The sequence below is a fragment of the Elgaria multicarinata genome, chromosome 3 (assembly GCF_023053635.1).
Source record: "Elgaria multicarinata webbii isolate HBS135686 ecotype San Diego chromosome 3, rElgMul1.1.pri, whole genome shotgun sequence".
Taxonomy (NCBI): Eukaryota; Metazoa; Chordata; class Lepidosauria; order Squamata; family Anguidae; genus Elgaria; species Elgaria multicarinata.
The window spans coordinates 17,620,555-17,643,579 of record NC_086173.1 but is presented as its reverse complement, the minus strand read 5'-3'; the positions used below and the strand labels follow the sequence as shown (position 1 = coordinate 17,643,579).

Below are 23,025 nucleotides of genomic sequence, written 5' to 3'. Positions count from 1 at the left end.
ATAAGAAAACTTCTTATGTTCCTGTGAGAAAGGGCAGAATACAAAATAGAATATACAGAAAAGCAGCATTTTAACAGACTGTCCTCACTATCTCAGGATATGCTCATTAGGAAAGCAGAAATACAGATGTTTAGCCCCAGGATCATTCCCATTGTGGGAAGCCTTCAGCATAGGTATTACATTTGATTCCAGGGCAGCAGCAAACATTTGGATTTCACAACTCTGACTGGAACTTTCATCTTTTGGGAAAGGCAGACAATTACCCCTCTAGGTTTAGCATTCATGGAGGCTTAGCAGCACTGGCCCTACCATTAGGCAGAGTGAGGTGGCCACCTCAGGCAGCAGACTGTTGCTGTTGTGAAAGTGCAGCAAGTATTTAGTTATTTAATTTGTTATTGTTGTATTTTTTTTTTACTGTCAGGGATGGGGAGAGGCACTTCTGTGATTGTTTTACCTCATGTGCCAAAATGACTTTGCTGGTTTTGGGTACTATGTACCTTGATGTGGGTGGGAGATGCCTCAGGCAGCAAAATGTCTTGGGCTGACCCTGAGGTTTCATGCTGCTGTACTTCTAAGTAGGGCAGCTACGAAACCTTCACATAGATAAACGTGTGACAATTGTTCATTTGAATATTTTGCTGCACACACATTGCAGCAGAACATATACACAAACATGCAATCATCACATGCAACAATTTGTATGCAAGTCTCTTGCACTTTCAGATATTGGAGCAGCCCTGAATTCACACACCCTATAGTCTGGCCTCCTACACATAGTTTACCACACCATCTAATGCACATCTACTTGGAAATAAGCCCCATTGAATTCAGTAGGATGTACTACTAGGTAAATGTGCATAATATTAAAATCCTAATTTTCTAATCTCCCCTCACCCTATCTGCAAAATTATGGGCCGTATCCTTAATGCATCATTATCACCATCATCTAAACTCCCTATTTACAATGACTGTATAGCAGTTTAATTCCTGCCATCAAAAGGCAGTCAATAATATTTTTTGGCATTTTTGTGTGCCATCTCAAACTGATGAAAGCGAATTTCACAGGGGTAGCCACTGACAACATCCCACTATGAAATTCAGACAATCTTGGGACTGACCTTTAACCTCAACCAGTCACATGTGACATGCTTTGAGTTTAGTAAGTATATCTGCTTCCCCTCCTCCTTACTCTTCTCCCATCCCTGAGCCTCTCCTTTGAAACAAAGGAAAGAAACTAATGGTGATGGTTTCAACTCACCTTAGTTTCCACCACTGTGGCCATAGCTAGACCTAAGGTTTATCCCTGGATCGTCCAGGGGGTCAGACCTGTTCATCTACCCTGTTTTCCCGAAAATAAGACAGTGTCTTATATTAATTTTTGCTCCCAAAGATGCGCTAGGTCTTATTTTCAGGGGATGTCTTATTTTTCCATGAAGAAGAATACGGTACACATTTATTGTTGAACAAAAAAAAGAGGAAATTTATTACTTGTATATTTCCAGGGTGGCCTTATTATCAGGGAGGCCTTATTTTCAGGGGAGGCCTTATATTACAGCGAGGGGCAAAACTGCAAGTAGGTCTTATTTTCGGGGGATGTCTTACTTTTGGGGAAAGACGGTAGGTGACACACAAGGGATCCAGTGCTCAGGCAGGGACGAACCCTGGATGATCCCAGGATAAACCTTAGGTCTAGCTGTGGCCTAAGTTGTAGTTAAAAATATTTCTAGGCTGCCTTTCAGGGCAGAAGCCCTCCCAAGCCAGCTTACAACAATAAAACAGACTTACATAATTTCATAAAAATAACAAATAGCTTTTCAGAGCCTTCCTAAAAGCCTGCAATGTGGAACATGACAGAACCCTTGATGGCAACTCATTTCAGAGGTATGGGGCCACTGTGGGAAAGGCTCTCTCTCTTGTGTACTTGCCCATCAAACGGCCTTCAGAGGTGGGCAAATGAGAAGGGTCTTGGTCGCTTAAAAAATCTTGTAGATAAGTCCAAACATGGAAATTGCTAGCCTACAAAACGTGTAGCCCAGCTGCCTACAGGTACCTAAGTTAGTCTCACGCAGCCTGAAAAATATCCTTCACCCAATTCTTCTCCAGTTTACAAACACTTCCTTGGCTGCGTCTAACATGCCACAGTTGATGGATAGAATTGCTATTTATAAGACTGGTAGAGAAGACCCATGCAACCCCCAAAGTCTGAGCTTCTTTAAGAAAGGGAGAACATACTTCTCACTCTCAGGCTCATGATTGGCCTCCAGGGCAAGTGGGCTATGTTATCTTGGGGCTGGGTAGGGTGACCACTTACACATCTTGGCCCTGTGGGGAAGAAGAAAGAACAAGGGGACAGGAGCAGGCAGAAGAAACATCATGGCCTGCTCCTATTGGACTCTTCCCCCACCCCCACAGGGCAAACTGTCATCTTGGCCCTGTGGGGAAGAAGAAAGAACAAGGGGACAGGAGCAGGCAGAAGAAACATCATGGCCTGCTCCTGTTGGACTCTTCCCCCACCCCCACAGGGCAAACTGTCATCTTGGCCCTGTGGGGAAGAAGAAAGAACAAGGGGACAGGAGCAGGCAGAAGAAACATCATGGCCTGCTCCTGTTGGACTCTTCCCCCACCCCCACAGGGCAAACTGTCATCTTGGCCCTGTGGGGAAGAAGAAAGAACAAGGGGACAGGAGCAGGCAGAAGAAACATCATGGCCTGCTCCTGTTGGACTCTTCCCCCACCCCCACAAGGCAAACTGTCATCTTGGCCCTGTGGGGAAGAAGAAAGAACAAGGGGACAGGAGCAGGCAGAAGAAACATCATGGCCTGCTCCTGTTGGACTCTTCCCCCACCCCCACAGGGCAAACTGTCATCTTGGCCCTGTGGGGAAGAAGAAAGAACACCATGTACATTGATGGTGCTATATAAATAAATAATAATAATAATAATAAAGGGGACAGGAGCAGGCAGAAGAAACATCATGGCCTGCTCCTGTTGGACTCTTCCCCCACCCCCACAGGGCAAACTGTCATCTTGGCCCTGTGGGGAAGAAGAAAGAACAAGGGGACAGGAGCAGGCAGAAGAAACATCATGGCCTGCTCCTGTTGGACTCTTCCCCCACCCCCACAGGGCAAACTGTCATCTTGGCCCTGTGGGGAAGAAGAAAGAACAAGGGGACAGGAGCGGGCAGAAGAAACATCATGGCCTGCTCCTGTTGGACTCTTCCCCCACCCCCACAGGGCAAACTGTCATCTTGGCCCTGTGGGGAAGAAGAAAGAACAAGGGGACAGGAGCAGGCAGAAGAAACATCATGGCCTGCTCCTGTTGGACTCTTCCCCCACCCCCACAGGGCAAACTGTCATCTTGGCCCTGTGGGGAAGAAGAAAGAACAAGGGGACAGGAGCATCAGAGGAAACATCATGGCCTGCTCCTGTTGGAGACTTCCCCCACCCCCACAGGGCAAACTGCCATCTTGGCCCTGTGGGGAAGAAGAAAGAGCAAGGGGACAGGAGCGGGCAGAAGAAACATCATGGCCTGCTCCTGTTGGACTCTCTCTCTCTCCTCCCTCCCTCCTGAACTCCTTTTCCTTGTGTGTCATGTCTTTATTAGACTGTAAGCCTGAGGGCAGGGACTGTCTTTTTTGCTAAGTGTAAGCCGCTCTGAGAGCCTTTTTTGGCTGAGGAGCGGGGTATAAGTATGATAAATAAATAAATAAAATAAATAAATTGCCAAAAAAGAGGATATGCATTGCCAAAAAAGAGGACAAAAGAGGACCAAGATTTGCATAACAATTGCATGTTAATATCAATTTCCTAGAATATAAGTAGATATATGTCTCCATGATCAGGGGCATGTCTACACAAAGGGATTGTTCCGGGGTGGCTTCATAGAAGCAGCACGTCATCTACATGATGCAGCCGCCATTGTGAAGCCATCAGGGGGCAAAACCCGGAAACTCCGCTCCAAAGAAGTTGGACACTTACCCCGACTTTTTGGGCAGCGGAGCCCATGGTGCCCCCTGATTGGTCGCCATGGGTGGCCCCAAACCTGTAAAAGTAAAACAAAAACAAAAAACCAGGGCGGGGGGGGGGGGCGGGGAGAAGGAAAGGAACGGGACTGTTCCTCCCTCCCTTTTTTTTAAAAAAAAAAAAATCTGTGGAGATACAGATAATAAAAATAAAAATAAATGGGGGGGGAGGAATGGGCAGCCAGAGGGAGGAGAGGAGAGGTGGTTCACCCCAAGACCCTGCCCCCTCTCCTAGCGTCCTCCCTCTGGCTGCCCGTTCCTCTCCCCCGTTTCTTTTTATTTTTATTATCTGTATCTGTGCAGCTGAGGAGATAGAAATAATAAAATAAGAAAGGGGGAGGAACGACCCTGTTCCTCTCCTCTCCCCTTTTTCACTTCCCCTGTTCATCACAACAGTTAAAGCTGCAGAAGCCATGCCCCGTTTTGTATCTAGTCAAGAGGGCAGGGCTCCTGCAGTTTTAACGGTTGTGATGAACAGAGGATGTCACCAGGTGCTGCATGCATACAAATCACCCCTGCTGAAGTTCCCCTTTCTGTAAAACTGTCACTGATGCAGGAGCCCTGTCCTCCTTTCCATTTGGTCACCCTACTATATACAAGAGAGTGTTATGAGATTGGTATGATTATAACCTCTCTTCTTATTCTCCAACAGACAGTGCGCACTAGCAGCTCTTCGGGATGTCCAAACCTATCTGAACATGGAAGAAGGGCAGGTTGCGGTAAGAGGGCAAAAGCCCATATAGCCATCTAGTATATCATCATGTCGCTTCTAATTTCATCCTTGTTCAGCTGCCACCTCCTCATCCCTTACCTAGGTTTTTGATGCCACTAACACCACGCGGGAACGGCGTGCCCTGATCCTGCAATTCGCCAAGGAGAATGGCTTCAAAGTAAGCAGTGAAGTATTTATTTTATTGCATTTATATCCTGTCTTTTTTCCTCCAAGGAATCCAAGGCAGCGTACATAATCCTAGAATATCTCTGCCAAGAGCTGTTTGTGAAGGAAATTCAGATTCTAAAATATAGGTTGTATCTAATATTAGTCCCCCCCCCTTTTGAGTACACCCATTGACATCACTGGGATTTAAATTAGACTAACATTGGATACAACCCAGAGTGATCCATGATATGGCAAGTGATGGACATTTGTTTGTTTTACAACCCTTTGCTCAAAATGGATGCTTTTTTCATGCATTTATACTGCCATTTTTGCAACTTTGAAACCTTTTGTTAGATAGAAGCATGAGGGATATTTTCATAAATGTCGTTTGCATACATATAGAACATATTGCTACCAACTCCAATAACTAGAAATTTACAAGCATCAAATCAAGGTTTGCATCAGGAACCACCATCCTGGCTTGTGATGTCTCAAAATGGAGATAGACAATAGGGGTTTTTTTCCCCCCAAGAGCTGAAGATGACATGATAGCTGCTGTTTCCCAAAAGTATTTTAAAAATAAATTTAAAAAATTTGCACTGCCATCTCTGGTCAAACAGGTTTGAAGCCTTTAGAGGGTTTTTTTTAAAAAAAAAAAAAACCCTGCAAAATACGTTTACTGGAGACTGTTCCCTAGGAGCAATTGTGCCTATTTCGTACTCCACTCAACTCTGAAAAAAGCTACAATCTGTCTCCAAGCCACAGAATAAAAACTATTTTGAAGGTAGTTTCGCACTTTTTCCTGCCATGATGTCTCACTCTGTTGTAACAGGTCTTCTTTGTTGAATCCATCTGCGATGACCCACACATCATCGAGGAGAATATCACGGTAAGATATTTGCCCCAAGATCAGCTTCCTTGGCAGTGCTTGATCTCGGAGAAAGTGCCGGAAATAAATCCTGTCTGGAAGCCGCAGCTATTAGCTCGAAAACCCCTCTGATCCCAGATTGAGGCAGGGAGAAAACAGTGTCCTTGTGTCTTACTCAGTGACAAGGTACATGGATGCTACCCATGCTCAGGGCTGTTCAAGCACATTACACGTTTCAAGGGTGAACCTTGGCACTGAAATCAGGTTAAGTGCTGGGGAGCCCTGTTTCAGATTAAGCACAGCATCCCAGCCCTGACATCCTACATACAGGAAGAGACCAATATCATTGCCTTTCCCCAGCTCATACTAATATGGACCAAGCCAGACTGGTTGTATGCATTTCTCTCTCTCTTTCCACCCCATCTCACCTTTTACTCTTACCTACTCACCACTCACAGCAAGTGAAGCTAACCAGCCCTGACTATAAGGACTGCAACCGGGATGAAGTGGTGGGGGATTTTCTCAAGCGGATCCAGTGTTACCAGCAAACCTACGAGCCACTGGATGATGAGCTGGATAGGTAAGGAGGTAGTTCACCTGCCGCTTGCGAGACAGGCATTCCACCCACCAACTTCGCTTGCCATGAATTTGAATTGCCGTTAAACGTCAAACTTTGGCAACAGGAGACTTTCAACCATAGAAAAATACAACACCTTATACTGCTCGTGGTTGCGTGAATAACCTCAGAAAGAATGCAATGCCTTCAACTGCAGTAAAAACATATCGGATGAAAGGTCCATTTAGTCCACAATTCCATATCCAACAGCCCATGAGATACCTTTGGGTGCTTACAACAAGAGCAGAAAAGTGATGGCCTTCCTCTCTTTTCTCCAGCATTTGGGTATACTGCCTTGGTGAATGGAATTTGTATGTAGTTAGCAGTTGTAAAACATTTTTATATTGCTCTTCATCATATCAGATTTCAGGGCAGTGTAAAGCCCTTATACTAGCACACATATGCACACACACATATAGAATTGTCTTGCTGGGTTGGATGAAAAATCCATCTAATTCAGCATTCTGTTCCAACATGGAACCCATAGGCCAGATTTCCCCAGCTTGGTGTCTTCCAGATGTTTTAGACAACTCCCTCTGCAATTGGCTATGCTGACCAGGGGTGATGGGAGATGTAGTCAGACACAAGCTTCCATAGACAGTACATGATAGTAATGTTATTCTGCTATGTCCAGCACCTAGTATTCAGAGATATATTGTTTACTGCACACAGAGGCAGTGATTTGGCTATCATGACTTCTCCTCCTTAGTCTAAGCCAGGGGTTCTTAAACTTCCTGCCCCCAGGGCCCCCTTGAGAGAACTGAAGCCAACTGAAGCTCACCAGATACAAATGGTAATGCAGGATTGGAACCAGTCACAAAATGGTTGCAGATGGAAGTGGAGTTTGGCATTACCAGCAGGCAATTACTGAAATTATTTTATATTGATACCTAATCCCTTTTTGAAAATTTCAAAATTCTTTGCCACAGCTATTTCCTCATGGCAGCAAGTTTCATAGTTCAGCTTTCCTCAACTAAAGTACAGACATGGATCCTGAAAGTCTCAATACCTAGCCTCCTCCATTTCAGGGAAAATTTGCTGACTCAGAGGCTCTAAGTAGAGTTTTATTTTATATTGTTTTCCTCTCTCCCTTCACATGCCTCTCAAAGGATTTTTACTCATCTGTTATTTCATCTCCCTTTCTCCTTTCACCCTATCCCCAAATGCCAGTTTCTCCTGCTTTGACTTTCACTTCCTCCTATAACAGCTTTGCTCTCTTATCCTATTCCACTTTGTTCCCAGTTTTAAAAATTATTATTAAAATATTAGCCTTGCTGTCTAACCAACTGCCACTGCTTTACCTGCCAATGTAGTGTTCATGGTGCAGCTACAGTGCAAGGTGGTCAAGCAAAGAGGTATTGGGCATCCTGAAAGTCAGGTGAGGCTCACTGGTGGATCTTGGCCCATAGTTTGAGAAATACTGATCTAAGCCATCCAGGCTAATAGATTTCAGCACACGTTGCGGTATTAAATTTCATGAGTTCATTCTGCATTGCATGAACATGCACTTTTTTCCCTCTTCCTTTAACTTTGTTGTAATCATGAAAAATGGAAGTAGCATAAATCCTGCACTATTAAATACGCACACGCAAAGCAGAAGTTGAGTTCTTGGGGGCTATGAAATATATAGTTTCAGTTCCAGAGATAAGAGGGTGAATACAACCACCAGGCCTATGCATCAACCAAACTGCATTTGTTCCACAGAAATGGATGGTGACCTTGGATGTAGTACCCAGCAACTAGCATAGCTGTGAGAACTCCAGCATTAATTTATTTCCTTTTTCTAAATAAGGTTTCTAATTGTCACTACAAAAAGACACCTGAAACCATGCTGAGAGTTCTCTTAGCAAAACCTGGAAAGTTTCTCTGGGCTAAATAAAAGACTCCTGTTTGGTCCTTTCCCACAGCATTCGTTGCCTCTGTTAGCTTATATGGAGCTAGTCCCATCCAGCTGCCCTATGCAACTTCCCCACCCCACATGGATCATTTCTGTTCTGCAAAATAATCATGCCAGTCATTTAGTACATGTAAATGCTATTCAGGGAATAACTACATACCAATGCATACATCAGTTTGTTAACTTTGTGTGAATTTTGAGTGGAGACGTGGAAGGTCATGCTTTCCCCACTCACCCTTACACTGCTCCAAATCCCTTCCTAAGCAGGTTTTCTCTCCATATAAGGGATAAAATGTAGATAAACACAGGTTTTGAACCTCCTGTGGGGAGTGAATATGTAGAAACTGCAGAGAGAGGGTTAAGAACCTTCTCCCACTGACCTGGTTTGGACAACACAACAGCCTACTGTGCTGTCTGCTATTATGAATATGAACAAGCCCACGTGGGGCTTATTCTGGCGTCTGAACCCAGGCAGCAGCGGTTGAGAGTTAAGCAACCCTCGCATAACCCACGGTCTGTTTTAGGGTTATGCAAAGGCTGTTTAACCTTCAAAATAACCCTCACCACCCGGGTTTGGATGACACGACAAGCCATGGCAACACTTGACCGGGGCTTGTATATCATAATGGTACACGCCGCCGCAGCTCCTTGCAGTTAATTTAACCCACGATGGGTTGTTGTGTCATGGGAACTGGCCCATTTTCTTCTATCCCAAGTCTACCACCCAGCAGCTGTTTTTCTTTAGTACTAGTTTTAAAAAGCCGGAGTGAAAACTCCGTTGCACATATTTCCACATACCTAGCATGTATATAGCAACTTTTCAATGTTCAAAATGTTTCGCAGGTTATCATGTCAATTATCATATTACAGTGTAATTATACAAACTGGGATAAACATAAGAGTTGGGGGTTTGTCATGTAGAGTTCCAGAATGCCCCAAAGAAGGGACTCTCAAAACGGACCCTGAAGCCTGGGATCCCATTCTCCTTTCCCCCACAGCTTGCTATCTTACATCAAGATCTTCAACGTCGGCAGCCGGTACCTGGTGAATCGGGTTCAGGACCACATACAGAGCCGCACCGTCTATTACCTGATGAACATTCACGTGACACCCCGTTCCATTTACCTCAGCCGGCATGGGGAGAGCGAACTCAACCTACGAGGGCGCATTGGGGGTGACTCAGGGCTGTCCGAGCGTGGCAAACAGGTACAGCAGAGGGGAAAACCGAAAGGGGTAGAGATCACAACTTACTCCAAAGAGCCGTCTAATCATACCCTCTGAACAAAAGGCAGAGAACTGGAATTTCTACTTGGCGTTAATTCCTGTTCACCAGGCAGCAGGGCAGACTCTGTCCCTTGGCATAACCCTTGTCACAAGCTAGGAGGCAAGGCCAGCTGGTGATTTACTTCTCCTCGTGTGAGTCCAGCTTCCTCCACGCCCCCAGACCTGCCCAGCCTGGCAGCAGCTCTGTAACCGCCTTCTCATACAGATGTCAGAAATGTCTCCTATGATTTTTTTACCCTCCAAAGTTAATCTAAAAAGCTCCCTTTCGGGGGGTCATTATAAGGGTGGGTTATTCATGGACATTACAAAAGAAAAGAGTGTTTGTTCTTGCGTTGTTTCTCAACTCTTCCCCTACCTTCTGTCCTGTCTCTCTGCCTGCCAGTATGCCTTTGCCTTGGCTGGCTTCATCCGTTCCCAGTGCATCAGTGACCTCAAGGTCTGGACAAGCCATATGAAGCGCACCATCCAGACGGCCGGAGCACTGCATGTGCCCTACGAGCAGTGGAAAGCGCTGAATGAGATTGATGCGGTGAGGACCAACGCTCAGTAAATGTTATCCCTGCTTCCCAAAACGGGAGGGAAACCCTTGGGGCCCGCCCTTCTCTAATCATAACCCACTAGTTCCATATCTTCATTAATTACTAAGAGATGTGGCTTCCAGTTCCAACATCCCATCCCTCAGAAGCTGTGGAAGGAGATAGCAAAATGCTAAGCTCTACTTCTTTTATTTCACACCCAGAACTCAGATGTCCCAATTCCTCATTTTTTCAGGGTGTCTGTGAGGAGATGACATATGAAGAGATCCAGTCCCATCATCCACAAGAGTTTGCCCTCCGAGACCAGGATAAATACCGATACCGCTATCCTAAGGGAGAAGTGAGCAATGCCCAATGATGTGATCTTGGGACTGGGGGATTGAACTCATAGATGTATGGAAACTGAACTGTGGGATCTCATACAACAGGATGTTCCCAATAGGATATTTATCCACTGAACTGGTTGGGAGGGGAAAATATGTAACTATCACAGAGGCAAGGTAGTAAACTTCCTAAGAAAACTCTCCTACTAGGACCCCAGGCCTCTCTGAATTTCTTTATCCTTTCATTCACTCAGTCTTATGAGGATTTGGTGCAGCGCTTGGAGCCTGTCATAATGGAACTGGAGCGACAAGAGAACGTGCTGGTGATCTGCCACCAGGCTGTCATGCGCTGCCTCCTTGCCTACTTTCTAGACAAGAGTGCAGGTACCAGCATCCCTGATCTCTATTTCTATAGACATCTCTTCTCCCCCTCCCCTCCCCTCCCCAGCCTAGCCTTCTCATTTGATAGCGCGGGTGCACACCCGCGTTAGTGTTTGGGAGCACGGCCAGTAGTTTGCATCCACCCCTGCTAGAACTCCTTCAGAGGGTGAGGTGTTCTCCCATATATAGCTTCCTACCCATGACAACTGCTGCTGAAATGGAATGGAACGTCCTCTTCCAACCTGCTCCTCAGAGTATTCACTACTGGGACTGACAAGTCATTTTCCCGTGCTCACCCTGACTTCACCATCTTCAGACTTTTGGGAAAAGAATGGGGGTGGGGGAGGCTGGATCCCTTGTTTCATTTGCTGTTCTCTCCCCACCCAGAGGAGTTGCCGTACCTCAAGTGCCCACTGCACACCGTTCTCAAGCTCACACCTGTGGCCTACGGTGAGTGACCATCTCAATTCAAGAGAGTAATACAATACCCCTTCCCCCAAGGCAAAGGTCTCTTGTGGGGGATGTTAGAAAATCCTGTCGCCTGCTTCTCTTCCTAGCTTTGCAGGCCCTACTAAAATAAGCAACCAGGACTTCATCAGCAACCATTATCATCATCATCATCATCATCATCATCATCATTATTATTATTTGTATCCCGCCTTTTGCCCAATACTGGGCCTCAAGGCGGCCTTACAAAGTTTAAAACATACATTGGGGGGGGGGGGAACGTTTAACATACACAACAAAATTATAAGTCATTAACGTAGATGGAGGGCCAGATTATTCTCCAAAGTCCTGCTGGAACAAACAAGTTTTAGCTTGCTTTCGAAAGCCCATCAAGGAGGGAGCCAGTCTAGCTTCCCCGGGAAGAGAGTTCCAGAGCACACTGGAGCAGCCACTGAGAAGGCCCTCTCCCATGTTCCCACCAAGTGTGCCTGTGAAGATGGTGGGACTGAAAGAAGGGCTTCTCCAGAAGATCTCAAAGCACGGGCAGGCTCATAAGGGAGAATACGGTCTTTCAAATAACCTGTAATATAGCTGTTCCATTTAGAGTGAACCTTTAATGCTTGGCTAAATAGCAGAAATAAGCCACTCAAAGTTGGCTGCTCAGTTCCCCATGAGGGCACGTAACAAGTCCTTTCACACAAGTAGCTTGTTAGATGCTAGTGCTTACCGCTGGCACACACACACATGCACTGATAAAGCTACGGGGGGGGGATTGTGAGTGTTTGGTATTTCCATCTACATTCAGTAATCGTGGGGTTCTTCTTTTGGGGGCAGGCTGTGAGGTTGAATCCATTTTCCTCAACATTGAGGCTGTGAATACACACCGCGAACGTCCACAGGTAAGCAGGATTCCTGCCACATTGAAGAGGGTCCCTTACTAGGGATCCAGTGAGATCCTCTGGAGAGGGGCTGTTGAAGGACACCTCAGCTATGATCAAAAGTGTTCTGGGTAGCCTTGGTTTGCTATGAAGCAGCCTTTAGGTTACCCTTTGCATCTCATGAGTACTCTCATCAAAAACCATCAGCTCCACCAAGTAATACAGCCTGTTCACGTCACTCTATGCAGTTCTTCCAATAGAAGCGATCACTTTGTTCAGACTCAGTTTGCATCTCTTACTCTGTCGTATTTTCCTCTCATCTCCCCCCATACCCTCAGCATCTTTCCTACAAAGCTAGCCTTGAACCGCACAACCACACCGTGCCAATGGCCAGCCCTGAATCAACCATATTATGGATCCTTATTAATACAAATGAAAGAACCAAAGTGTCTTGTGCCTGCAACAGAGCCCAGATATTCTAATGCTAATGCTTCAGACGTTTTGCCACGCTGGTTTCAATGGGTGTGGATGTGACTTTGGTTCCTCACTAACCCTGTTTCTTGAAACCATATTTGGAGACATCTGAGACCTTGTTTCCTTTCTCTCATTGCAGAATGTTGATGTGACACGAGATCCTGGGGAAGCCCTAGATACGGTGCCGGACCATTATTGACCACATTTCTTATTAAAAGAATCCTACCTTCTTGCCCCCCTCCAGCCACCTTAAAAAATGGGGGGGGGGGAATGATCCGATCTTCCATTCTGCAGGGGAGTGGCTTACACTTATGGGGGCACCCAGAGAAATGACAGTGGGTATAGGGCCCCCTGAACCACCTTATAAAGCCTGCCTTTATAAATACAGGTGAATCTCTCCAGCAAACCGTGGTAAAGACGTGCCTGTTTCTGGTGGATGTGCGGCGCTCTGGTTTAAGACTGTCCATCAAAGAAAACAGAATGGTAAACAGTGCAATACAATGGAGCACAATGCAGGCAAAGCTAAGCGATTTTTAAGCCTGACTCCTTCCAATAGGAGAGAGTTAAGCATTTGCTTAAATTTCATTGAAATCAATAGGATATCAAAATGCTTAACTTCGGCTAGATCGTGCCCCTTATTTTTATTTTGTTTTAATGAAGATATACTTTCTGTACAATAGGTAACATCCATACTGTTTTGGCAGATAAATTCAGAAAAGTTATATATTTAAATAGTATCTTTACTTCAGGTTCTTATTCTCCTCACCAATATCAAACCAGCCAGGAAGAAACATAACTATGTTTAACTGGACCATTGAACAGTCACATGGCCTTACCAAAAGATATTTTCTGAATGATAGATAAAGTGGCTCAGTCTGTTCTGGAACCCTTTTTCCTCTGGTGAATGTGTTACAGAGCACTTTTACACAAAACCAAGCTCCCATGAAGTGAAATTCAAGGCACTTCTCCCAGCAACAGCCATATAAAGCAATGGGTGGCTGTAAACCCAGTTCAACTTCAGGGGTTTGATGGCTCCCTATAATCCAAAACCACGTAACGGCTACTTTTTTACTGCAGCAGTAGCCTCCACTTCTGCTTCATTGAATTGACTCATCCAAGTTTTGGGGGTCTTGTTCTGTATCTAATGAAGAAAAATGAGATGAGTCCTATTAGGAAAATACAGAGTGAAAAGGTATACAATAGACCAGAATCCCCTATGACGCCTGCTGTGAAGCCTCCAGGCTAATGGATGAGAGGAGACCTGTGCTGTACACTTATGTTGTTATCGTTGCACTATAGGATCTGTAAGCTGTTATGCAATTTCAGGGTTGCTTTAGGCAAGTTGCTAGCCCCTATGACTGCAGAGAAAACCCTGAACACATTAGGAGGATGTCTAGGAAAAGCTCAGAAGCTAGAGCCTGGCAGCTCTCTCATACAGAGTTAATGGTGGCCCCTACATACACAGTCCACATACTTCCAACTTTCATCTCTTTTCTTCCATCTATTTCTCTATTCTGGCAAAACATACAAAAATCTCTGAAAAGGACAGATCAGCATACATTTCTTCAATTTATCCCAATCCCAGAATCTGTTTTTGGAGGAGAATGGTGAATGCATAGTTTGGATTTCTTAAAAGTACAAGTCTGGCTGGGAGCTCTGGTAAAGCCACATGGCAAACTCTGTCAGGCAACAGGGCTTCTTGATGGGAAAAAACTGTGGCATGTCTAGCTTCGAGGTCAAATCCTTCCCTCAATTGCCAATGCCTTGTAACAGGCGGTCGGTACCTTTGCAACAAACTGTAGGATCTGCTTCTTGGAAGTTTCTTTTGCAGCTCGTGGTCCCCATCTGAACTCGTACTCAGGTGGGTCCGTGTGTGGGAGTCGAGTATATTCCAGGTATCTAGAAAGTGAGAAGTATGTGATCATTACCACAATCCCCTGTAGGAATAAGCCATCAACCACACAGGAGAACTGAAGCACAAAGGTTACATTCTAGAGTGTCTGTACTCTAGCTGAAAGCTGTCTGGCATCCGCCAGGATGGAGAGAACAAGCCTAAAAGCCCTTCCGCACACCTACGGGCCGCCAGCATACACCTTCAAGCAGTCGTTTCTGCCTTGACTGCCTAGTGCATGCCAGGAGTTTCAACCAGCAATCACCAAGGAATTCAGTGAACCACTGTTACAACTACATGCAGATCTGAAGAGTTTGGCTGTACACGGCTACTTGAAGCAGAAACCCCAAATTTCTTTTCTGCCTTTGAAACAAAGCAGGTAAGAATTTGAGATGGTTTTGCTTCCTGAAGAAGGATGAAGAGGGAGAGAGAGAGAGAGAGAGAGAGAGAGAGAAGAGATTCTGAACAGTGTATGATCTGTGTCAGGAATGGGGAACCTCTGTACCATGTGTCAGATATAGCCCACAGGGGGCATGCCTACATGAAGGGTTTGCCCCGGGGTGGCTTCGCAGTAGCGGCACATCATCTACATGACCCAGCCGCCATTGCGAAGCCATCTTGGGGCAAACCCTGGAAACTCCACCCCCAAAAAGTCGGGCACTTTACCTGACTTTTTTTGACTTTCCCTGACGCCCCAATTGGTCGCCATGGGCAGCCCTGTGCCTGTAAAAGTAAATAAAAATGGGGGGGGGGAGGAATGGGGCCGTTCCTCCTCCCTTTTTTTAAAAAAAATTATCTGTGTCCCCACAGCTGCGCAGATACAAATAATAAAAAGAAAAAGAAATGTGGGGAGGGGGAACGGCCAGCCAGAGGGAGGAGAGCGGAGGTGGTTTGCCTGGAGTACCTGACCCCTCTCCACGAATCCTCCCTCTGGCTGCCCGTTCTTCCCCCCATTTCTTTTTATTTTATTATCTGTATCTGTGCAGCTGGAGAGATACAGATATTTCTTTTTTTAAAGGTGGTGAGGAGGAAAGCCCCCATTCCTCGGTAGGGTTCCCCATCCAGCCCTCAAGCTTCTACCCTAGACCCCACTCCCTCCCCGCAAGTCCTACCCCCTCTCCCAACCCCCCAGTTTCTATCCCCACCCCAGACTTGAAAATCTTATCTCTGATCAGCAGCCGATCAGAAGTGAGATATTTCTCTTGCTTCCCCCACTCCACTAATTGCTGATGCCAATGGAGGATTTCTAAAAGGCTAATTTCAGTGCAGTGCGCATTTTTGGGGGAAGGAGCACTGTTGGGGAGGGAAAGGCTAGCCCTACTCCCATACTGAGAACTTCCCCCCTTTGAAAAATCATGTCTCCTCTGTGCTGCAATCAGGCTTTTTAAAAAGCATCCACTTTTAAAAGTCTAATTACAACATGGGGGGACATTTTGAGGAGGGGGACTGTTGTGTATGTGTGTGTGTGCAAGTGTGTATATTAGGGTGAGTGAGCAAGCATGTGTGTACACCCACTTCTGTCTCTGGACCCACCCACCAGAATGCCTCTGCCTAAGAGCTTCTCCAAAATTGAATTCAGCCCTTGGGCTGAAATAGATTTTTCTAATCTCAACTCCCTTCTCTAAGGGACTTTTATGCTCTTGATCCCCTCATTCTATCTAAGCTATTAGAGAACAAACAACAAATTCTGGATTCTCATCTCCCAACACTCTCAAACCCATTTCTCTTCTAAAGCTAAAAACGTGGATGGGTTTACGACCGCCAGCTCACTTTTGCCTGACAAATTCCTCCGTCACTAGCTTCTTCACATCACCAAAGACCTTGTGTTTTTCCCTGGAAAGAGGAGAGAACAGGACTCTATCAGGGGACACAATATCAGATGAGCAACGAGTTCTTTGCTTCCCCAATCACCGATATAATTCCATCCCCCTTCACTGCCCGGCTTCCACAGAGCAGTCCATCATACCCAGAGCATTCAACTCGAAGCCTCCTCAGCATCTCCCAAACAGCGGCTGGATGGAGAGAAAGCAAGAGATAAAGGGTTGGCAAAGTGAGGCTAGCAAGGAAATGGGAGTGAACAGAGTGGCAGTGAAACTTACACTCTTTGACCACATTGCCCTTCATGAAGATGAGGCTGAGAATGGCTATGAGGAGGCCCATCTTGGGGCTGTTCTCATCTCTGCAAAAGAAGAAGAGAATCAGCCTCCTCATTTGGAAGCGAACACTGTGGCTTTGCTAACGTAAACAGAAGCCTGGGTTACCAAGTGAGAAGCAAGCTTTCTAAAACAACAACGACAAATAATTGCTTTTAAATTCAGGAATTAATAGTTCAGATGTCTTAATTAAAATTCATCCTGCAAGGATGCAGCAGCATTGAGATCAGAGAATTGCACAATTACTTGCTTTTTGCGTGTTCAGAAGCCCCTCCATCCCCACTCAGAGGAACAGAGGAAACTAGCTTTCTAGAGGGCAGGATCATATCACAGTTGGCCTTGGGCTCACCTATGCCCCTCTCAGTACAAGAAGATAATTACCGAGACAAAGGCTATATGGAGGAAGGCTACTGTACTTATGGGGCTACTGCTGTAGTGGAACAACAGGGTTGTGTGCGTACCATTTCGACAGAATGCTCAGGGCTACCTTAAGTACAATTTTGGCTGGCCTTGACAACTAACTAAAATGTGTGGGCACCAGGACCTTGCCCCTCCCTTCAATAAGGAAGGAGCGGGGAACAAGACCTTGGCCTTCCCCCACTCAAGGAGAGCCAGAGCCCTGGGCATCATGGAACAGCCCCACTGTTCCTCCCAAGTTTGGAGGGGGGATAGAATCCCAGTAGTTACACTGTGTTTCTGAGGTGGTCTTAGCACCTCAGAAAGGCAGCTTGACAGAAACAAGCTCCAGCATTTGAATAAGAAAATCCACATTTTTAATACTATGCATTGGGGTTGGGTGGTGGGACAGGAAGAGATTTTGGATATTCCTTGTGCAAGATTTTATTTCAGTTTTAGCTAGGACCACCAATGCAGAACTGGGATTGCCCTGCCTTCTCCCTCTGCTCCTTACTCTTTCATGAGCTCCCCTTCCAATGGTGGCAATTTACTGATCAGGATGTATGTGTGAGACTTTGGATCAATTTCCACAACTTCCAGCCCAAAAACCTGAGAAAGCAGAAAAAATAAATTCAGAACAGCGTCTGAAAGGCCCCTTTTCTCCTTCACTATTCCAATCCCTTCTGCTATTTAAATGATAAATTGTAGCCAGACATAGATAATTAATCATTTCTTTTACTGGCATAAACTATCTTCTTCATGGAAACCCCGCAGAATTTGGATTGCTGAATATGAAGTTTTGGCTTGCAGTAAAACAGCATCCCTGATTGTGGGTTTAGATTACCCACAATTAGAGTGCAATCCTATACCCATCTACCTGGGAGAAAGCCCCATTGAACACAGTGGTACTTACTTTTGAGTAGACATATATAGGATTGCACTGTTAATATATTTTTATTTATTTATTCATTAGAGTTGTATGCTACCCAAATGGAAAATGCCCTCGGGGAGGTTTTCAAACCAATAAAAGGATCAAGAAATAGACAAATATGAATGAGACCTTTGCAGACAATTCATGCAAAACTAGCCATTGCTCCCCTTCCAGTCAAGTCAGCACATGTCAGTCACATTGATGGCAAGGACAAAGCACATGCTCCCATGTTCCGAGGTTTTCCTGGCCTACAATCCAATGAACATTGGAGCAATTGCGGGGATGGGATCACAATATATTTCAGTGTCCTTCTCTGCACAGTCACATTTCCAGCTTGACCTCTTCGGAACCCATGAGTAAAGAAAAAATGGATCGAGCCCAACACTTCTGCCCAAACCATTAACAAACACTTCCTCACCTGCTGAAGGGTCTGGTTGGCAAGTCTGAGGATTTCAGAAAAGATATCTTTGTAGTCTTTGATGACATGCTTCAGAATATCTGTAAGGAGACCGAGTGGTTTGTTGAAAAGGACTCCTTGTACTGGGTAATCATACACACCACACACAGAGAGCAAAATTCTGTGGAAAGTTTCTGTACTCCAAATATGAAGAGCAATTAAATGTATATTTACTTAACTGAAGGTAAACTTCTGGCACTCCTGGTTGTAGAGTTGGAAAAAATGTAAGCAATATCTGGTAAGTGGTTGGGAACCAAGGAGAGGTGGGCAAAGCTTCCAGCAGTTGGGTAGGGGTTGAACATATCCTGTCCTCCTCCACTGGCTACTCTCTTTACACCCACCTAGCCAAGTTACGTAAAACTCTCTCTCTTCCTTTTGCTCCCTCCATTCCACAATGGAATATTCACCAAAATCCTTGCTAAAACATCTCAAGGTCTTTGAAAAACTGAACCTTAGAAATCAAATTATGAAAACAAAACTTATGCAGATTTGCTTACTCTAACACTGGAAACAGAATTTGGGTGTCTCTGGTGCAAACAATAAAATAACATTAGGGGGCAATCGTATGGCTCCTAGACATAGCCTGGGGGCAGGGGGCATAAGGATAGTTTAGATTTCTGGATGCAAGGTCTGAGACAGTGCTCTGACCTTGGAGCCAGGAATCCAAACTCCCCTCTCCGCACCCTGCTGGCATGGCAAGAATCACACCAGCTGCCTCTCCAAGGTTGCGAAGATATGCTGGTAAGCAGGGAGGGGTCTGGGGAGGCTAGCTTACTCTGTATCTGCAGACCTCCCCAGGCTCCTTCTCTCCTGCTCCACAGAGCCATAGCTAAAAGGGTGAAAAAAAACGATCTAGCTAAAATACAGAGTGGGAGGAGCATGGAGGTAAAAATTGCCTCTGGCTCTCCTGCTGCTCTGCATTGGATGTTCATAAGCCTCCAGTTTCGGAGGCTTGTGGCCATCCCGATAGGTCTGTGCCCTTAATCAGTCATGTCCTTACCTGCCCGTTTAATAGGAATCTTCTTCTGGTCTTTGATTAGCAGAAACTGCACCAACTCACTCGCCTGTAGAGAGAGCACAACATAGGTTCTAGACAGAGTTGTGCATATGCCACAATCCCGTGAACACAGAATTCAGCTTCTTGAGAATTCCAGCTTTCTTTTCTTTCTTTTTAAATTTAAAAGCCATTTTCTAGCATTATGGCTACAGATATGCTTGAAAGTGCATGGCTTAATGCCTACTGAAGTCTCAGAAGTCAGAAGGGTGGCAGAAAAAGAATTTCAGTAGTTGCAGGGCAAGACTTCAATTTCCTTACCCCTCCCACGACTAAAAAGACCCCTCGAAGAAATCATGCAGCCTGTACAATTTACAAAATGTATACTAGTTACAAATCCTATTTTTGTTAGAATATTTTTAAAGCAAAATACAGAGTCCTGGCTATGGAAAGTTATGACAGAAAAGCCCTAAAGAGGCACAGTTTATGGCAACAAAGGCCCTTTTTACACCTAAGGATTATCCCAGGAAAATGGAGGGATCATCCCTGCCTGCTCCCGGGATCCCCTGTGTGTCATTTGGATGTATAGGGATGATCCTAGGGGGAAAAGGCAGGTGTAGAAACAGCCCATGGCTCTTTTACTTTGTGATCCACTTGAACCGTTGGGCGTCGCTCCAAGTTGCGTTGCATCTGGCTGGGTGTCTGAGTCAATGTGAATTCTTCATCTACATCCATGTGCTGTGCCTGGGGAAGAGAAGGAAAGAAGATTCAGAAAAAAAGGGCTTTGGGATCCCACATACCTGTCAACCCTGGAGGTACCAGCTCTGATCCTACACTAGCCCTTTGTCAGGAGATGCACTCATCCTTATATGAGCCGTTTGTTGCTAAGCAACATGTGCTATGTTGTTGTACACATAGTGGGAAGTAAGTCCCATTAAACATAATGAGGGTTACTTCGAAGTAAGTATGCAGAGGATTGCACTATTAATTGAGTTGGTTTACACTGGGAAACTTGAATAATGCCTCTTTCTTTAACTAATTTTAAGCAGACCTCAAAACCCTTTTTGTTTACTTCAGCTTTTGACTGATTTGTTTATGTGGATTGGTGTTTTAAGTTGTTGCTGTTCGAGGGTTTTCTGTGTCTAGTTTTTATTGGTTTTGACTGTATATTTAATTGTATATTTTAATGCATAGGATTGCATTGTTAACATGCCTTCTAAAGGGTGACAAAGGTGGAGCCTCAGAGAGCATTGAAAATTTATTTATTTATTTATTTCATTTATAAAATGAAGCTCCCTGGGCGGGTCACAAAAATTAAAACCATTCAAAGTATAAAACAAACAGTATAAAAACATGATATAAAATACAATATAAAAGCTACAATATGATATAAAATACAATATAAAAGTTACTACAAAAGGAGGCCTTATCAGTAGAGGCCAGCCTGGCCTCCAAATATGCTGGTATTTTCAACAGGGTCTCATTGGTACATCTTAACTCTTTGGGGGTGGGGGTTGTTCATGCAGCAAGAGAGACATTTCCTGGGGTTATCAGGACCCATATTGTTTAAGGCTTCATACCTCAAAATCATCATCTTGAATAGAGATTGGAAAATGTAGACCACATTCACATGAAATGCTAAACCACGATGCTGAGAATTCTGGCTTATTTTTCACAAGCAGCATGCTGATGCACTATGTCCAATGACTCCCACTTGGTTCTTCCTACCAGCAGGAGGGCTAGACTAATCGGAAGCTCTACAGGAAGCAGCATCTTAGCATTAAGTTCAAATCAGGACCTCCTGACTTGTCACTTTCAAACAAGCCAGGAGTCATAAACCAAGAATAAACCCTGACTTGCAATTCCAGCTTGCTGGTAGAGTGTCAAACCAGTAATCCAGTTTGGATGTAATGACCCTGTTCAGAAGACACACTAAGCCACTGTGGTTAAGCATTTTGAGCTAAACATTATGGCTTTAGCGTGTCATGTGCACCATGACTTAAGTGTGTCATGTGAACCATTCCTAACCATGGTGGCTACATAACCACGGTTTAAACAAGCTCACTAACAATTTGCTGCAAAGGAGTTAGCGGCCTAACCATGGTATAGCGTGTTGTCTGAACAGGTTGGTTTAGCTGCTTCTGCTGGCAGGCGGACTGAGGTGGAAGCAACTGGGCAGCATACATCAGCATACTGCTTGTGAACAATAAGCTAAGATTCTCAGCAATTCTGGATTATCGTTGCACTGAGACATTCTGGCAGCCAGCACAAATGTCTCAAGAGAAGGCACATTCATGCTATATCTAACATGTCTGAAACAAGGCACTAGCATCTATTTCAAAGAGTCAAGTCGTTAAGAATACATTTATTTATTCATTTTATAACATTTATATACCGCCCCATAGCCGAAGCTCTCTGGGCAGTTTACAAAGGTTGCATGTACTTCAACATACCAGTTACTTTGGACTAATATATCACACCACACTACATGAAAAATCTAGTCTGAACTAGCCATTAGAGTGTGAATTCTGAAGACATTGTCTTCTGTTCCCCTTTCTCACAATGAGAAGTTGTATACATTTTATATAATCCACCCTAACCCCCAGGGATAAAATAAATTCAAGGTTAAAACATATAATAAAATTTAAAAAACACCTCACATACCTGAGAAGGGCCAGGCCCTTTGCTACTACGCCTGTTCTGGGACATCTCTTTGAAAAGAGACCTGTGAGTAACGGGAAGAGAAAGTTATGGCAGTTGTCTTGCCATTGTGGGAGTAACTTACACTCTGTCTCCCTAAGGTGTCACCACCTCCCCTCCATTTCTTGTGGGTCCAGATTCCAGTGGAGATCCTGGCTTCAGAGCTACATGCACCACAACCCCAAATGACATCTCCCCACACCTGTCACCCCTCCCCACCCCAATAAGCCATTATCAGATATATGACAGGCAGAATTTCAACAGACAGCACATATTTCAGTGGAGGAGGAGGAAAGCTCTGCTTTTTGAATTTCTAAGAGCACCTCTGTCCAAAAATAAAGTACCAATCCATCTATTTCTGGAATTCCTGCTGCAGCCCACATCTCAGGTTGTCATGAGGGGCTTCCCCCACCCCGGGCCTTTTACTTATTATTTCAGAATATGTATATATTTCTTCCCATTTCAGAAATCCCAAAATGGTTTACAACAAACTACAAAACAACACACCGTTAGAGAAGCACAACATTTATTCCAGTTAATGGTTGGGGAGAGCCAAAGTAACCGATACGATCTCTACAAATACACAACAGTGCAGCTTCTGTCAGCAAAATTATGGGGAAAGCTACACCTGTTGCATTTCTACCCAGGAGTCCAACTTGTATCCTCTCCCTTGAGAAACTCAAGGAACAGAATACTTTTGTATATGCGTTTGTATTCCTTTGTAAACCGCTTCGGGATTTGTTCAATGGGAAGCGATATATAAATGCTGATAATAATAGTAATTCCTCCCCTGGCAGCGGGGGGGGGGGGACGGGAAGGCCAAGCCTATGCATCCTTGCTACGCCCCCGCAACCCTCAGCAAAACCTGCTCACCTCAGCCCCGGCTACCATTCCACGGCC

At 44.9% G+C, this 23,025-nt stretch overlaps 2 protein-coding genes and 1 long non-coding RNA gene across 5 annotated transcripts in view; 2 read left to right on the top strand and 1 right to left on the bottom strand.

Moving 5' to 3' along the window:
• The window catches only part of PFKFB1 (6-phosphofructo-2-kinase/fructose-2,6-biphosphatase 1), a 19,338-nt gene extending 6,000 nt beyond the window's left edge, over nucleotides 1-13,338 (top strand). For both annotated transcript variants that reach the window (XM_063119444.1, XM_063119443.1), the window contains exons 4-14: nucleotides 4,672-4,738; nucleotides 4,835-4,909; nucleotides 5,732-5,788; nucleotides 6,226-6,347; nucleotides 9,279-9,486; nucleotides 9,947-10,093; nucleotides 10,336-10,440; nucleotides 10,678-10,807; nucleotides 11,192-11,254; nucleotides 12,086-12,150; nucleotides 12,743-13,338. In XM_063119444.1, coding sequence (XP_062975514.1) covers nucleotides 4,672-4,738; nucleotides 4,835-4,909; nucleotides 5,732-5,788; nucleotides 6,226-6,347; nucleotides 9,279-9,486; nucleotides 9,947-10,093; nucleotides 10,336-10,440; nucleotides 10,678-10,807; nucleotides 11,192-11,254; nucleotides 12,086-12,150; nucleotides 12,743-12,802 — 1,099 coding nt within the window. In that variant the 3' untranslated portion in view covers nucleotides 12,803-13,338. The remainder of the gene's footprint in view (nucleotides 1-4,671; nucleotides 4,739-4,834; nucleotides 4,910-5,731; nucleotides 5,789-6,225; nucleotides 6,348-9,278; nucleotides 9,487-9,946; nucleotides 10,094-10,335; nucleotides 10,441-10,677; nucleotides 10,808-11,191; nucleotides 11,255-12,085; nucleotides 12,151-12,742) is intronic.
• LOC134394203 (non-structural maintenance of chromosomes element 3 homolog) lies at nucleotides 13,090-23,025 on the bottom strand. Of its 2 annotated transcripts, none has more exons than XM_063119445.1 (11): nucleotides 22,999-23,025; nucleotides 22,090-22,150; nucleotides 20,068-20,169; nucleotides 19,432-19,495; nucleotides 18,393-18,472; nucleotides 17,558-17,652; nucleotides 16,594-16,673; nucleotides 16,461-16,506; nucleotides 16,265-16,327; nucleotides 14,388-14,502; nucleotides 13,090-13,744 (listed from the first exon to the last, which is right to left on the bottom strand). In XM_063119445.1, exons 2-11 carry the CDS (start codon nucleotides 22,132-22,134, stop codon nucleotides 13,664-13,666), a joined length of 771 nt encoding a protein of 256 aa, XP_062975515.1. In that variant the 5' UTR covers nucleotides 22,135-22,150; nucleotides 22,999-23,025; the 3' UTR covers nucleotides 13,090-13,663. The 2 variants fall into 2 exon arrangements, with proteins under 2 accessions (XP_062975515.1, XP_062975516.1); XM_063119446.1 differs by lacking the exon at nucleotides 22,999-23,025 and adding an exon at nucleotides 22,709-22,717.
• LOC134394204 (uncharacterized) lies at nucleotides 14,494-16,780 on the top strand. The gene is made up of 2 exons (XR_010025167.1): nucleotides 14,494-14,873; nucleotides 16,229-16,780. It is a non-coding gene; the product is annotated as an uncharacterized LOC134394204 (long non-coding RNA).

Bases quoted from the DNA above. Each gene is read 5' to 3' on its own strand.
- LOC134394203 (XM_063119445.1), bottom strand. From the start codon at position 22,134: ATGTCCCAGAACAGGCGTAGTAGCAAAGGGCCTGGCCCTTCTCAG. The intron at 19,496-20,067 runs GTAAAAGAGCCA...CTCTCTCTACAG, and splicing joins CGGTTCAAGTGGATCACAAA to GCGAGTGAGTTGGTGCAGTT. The intron at 16,328-16,460 runs GTATGATGGACT...TCCTCTTTCCAG, and splicing joins CTTCGAGTTGAATGCTCTGG to GGAAAAACACAAGGTCTTTG.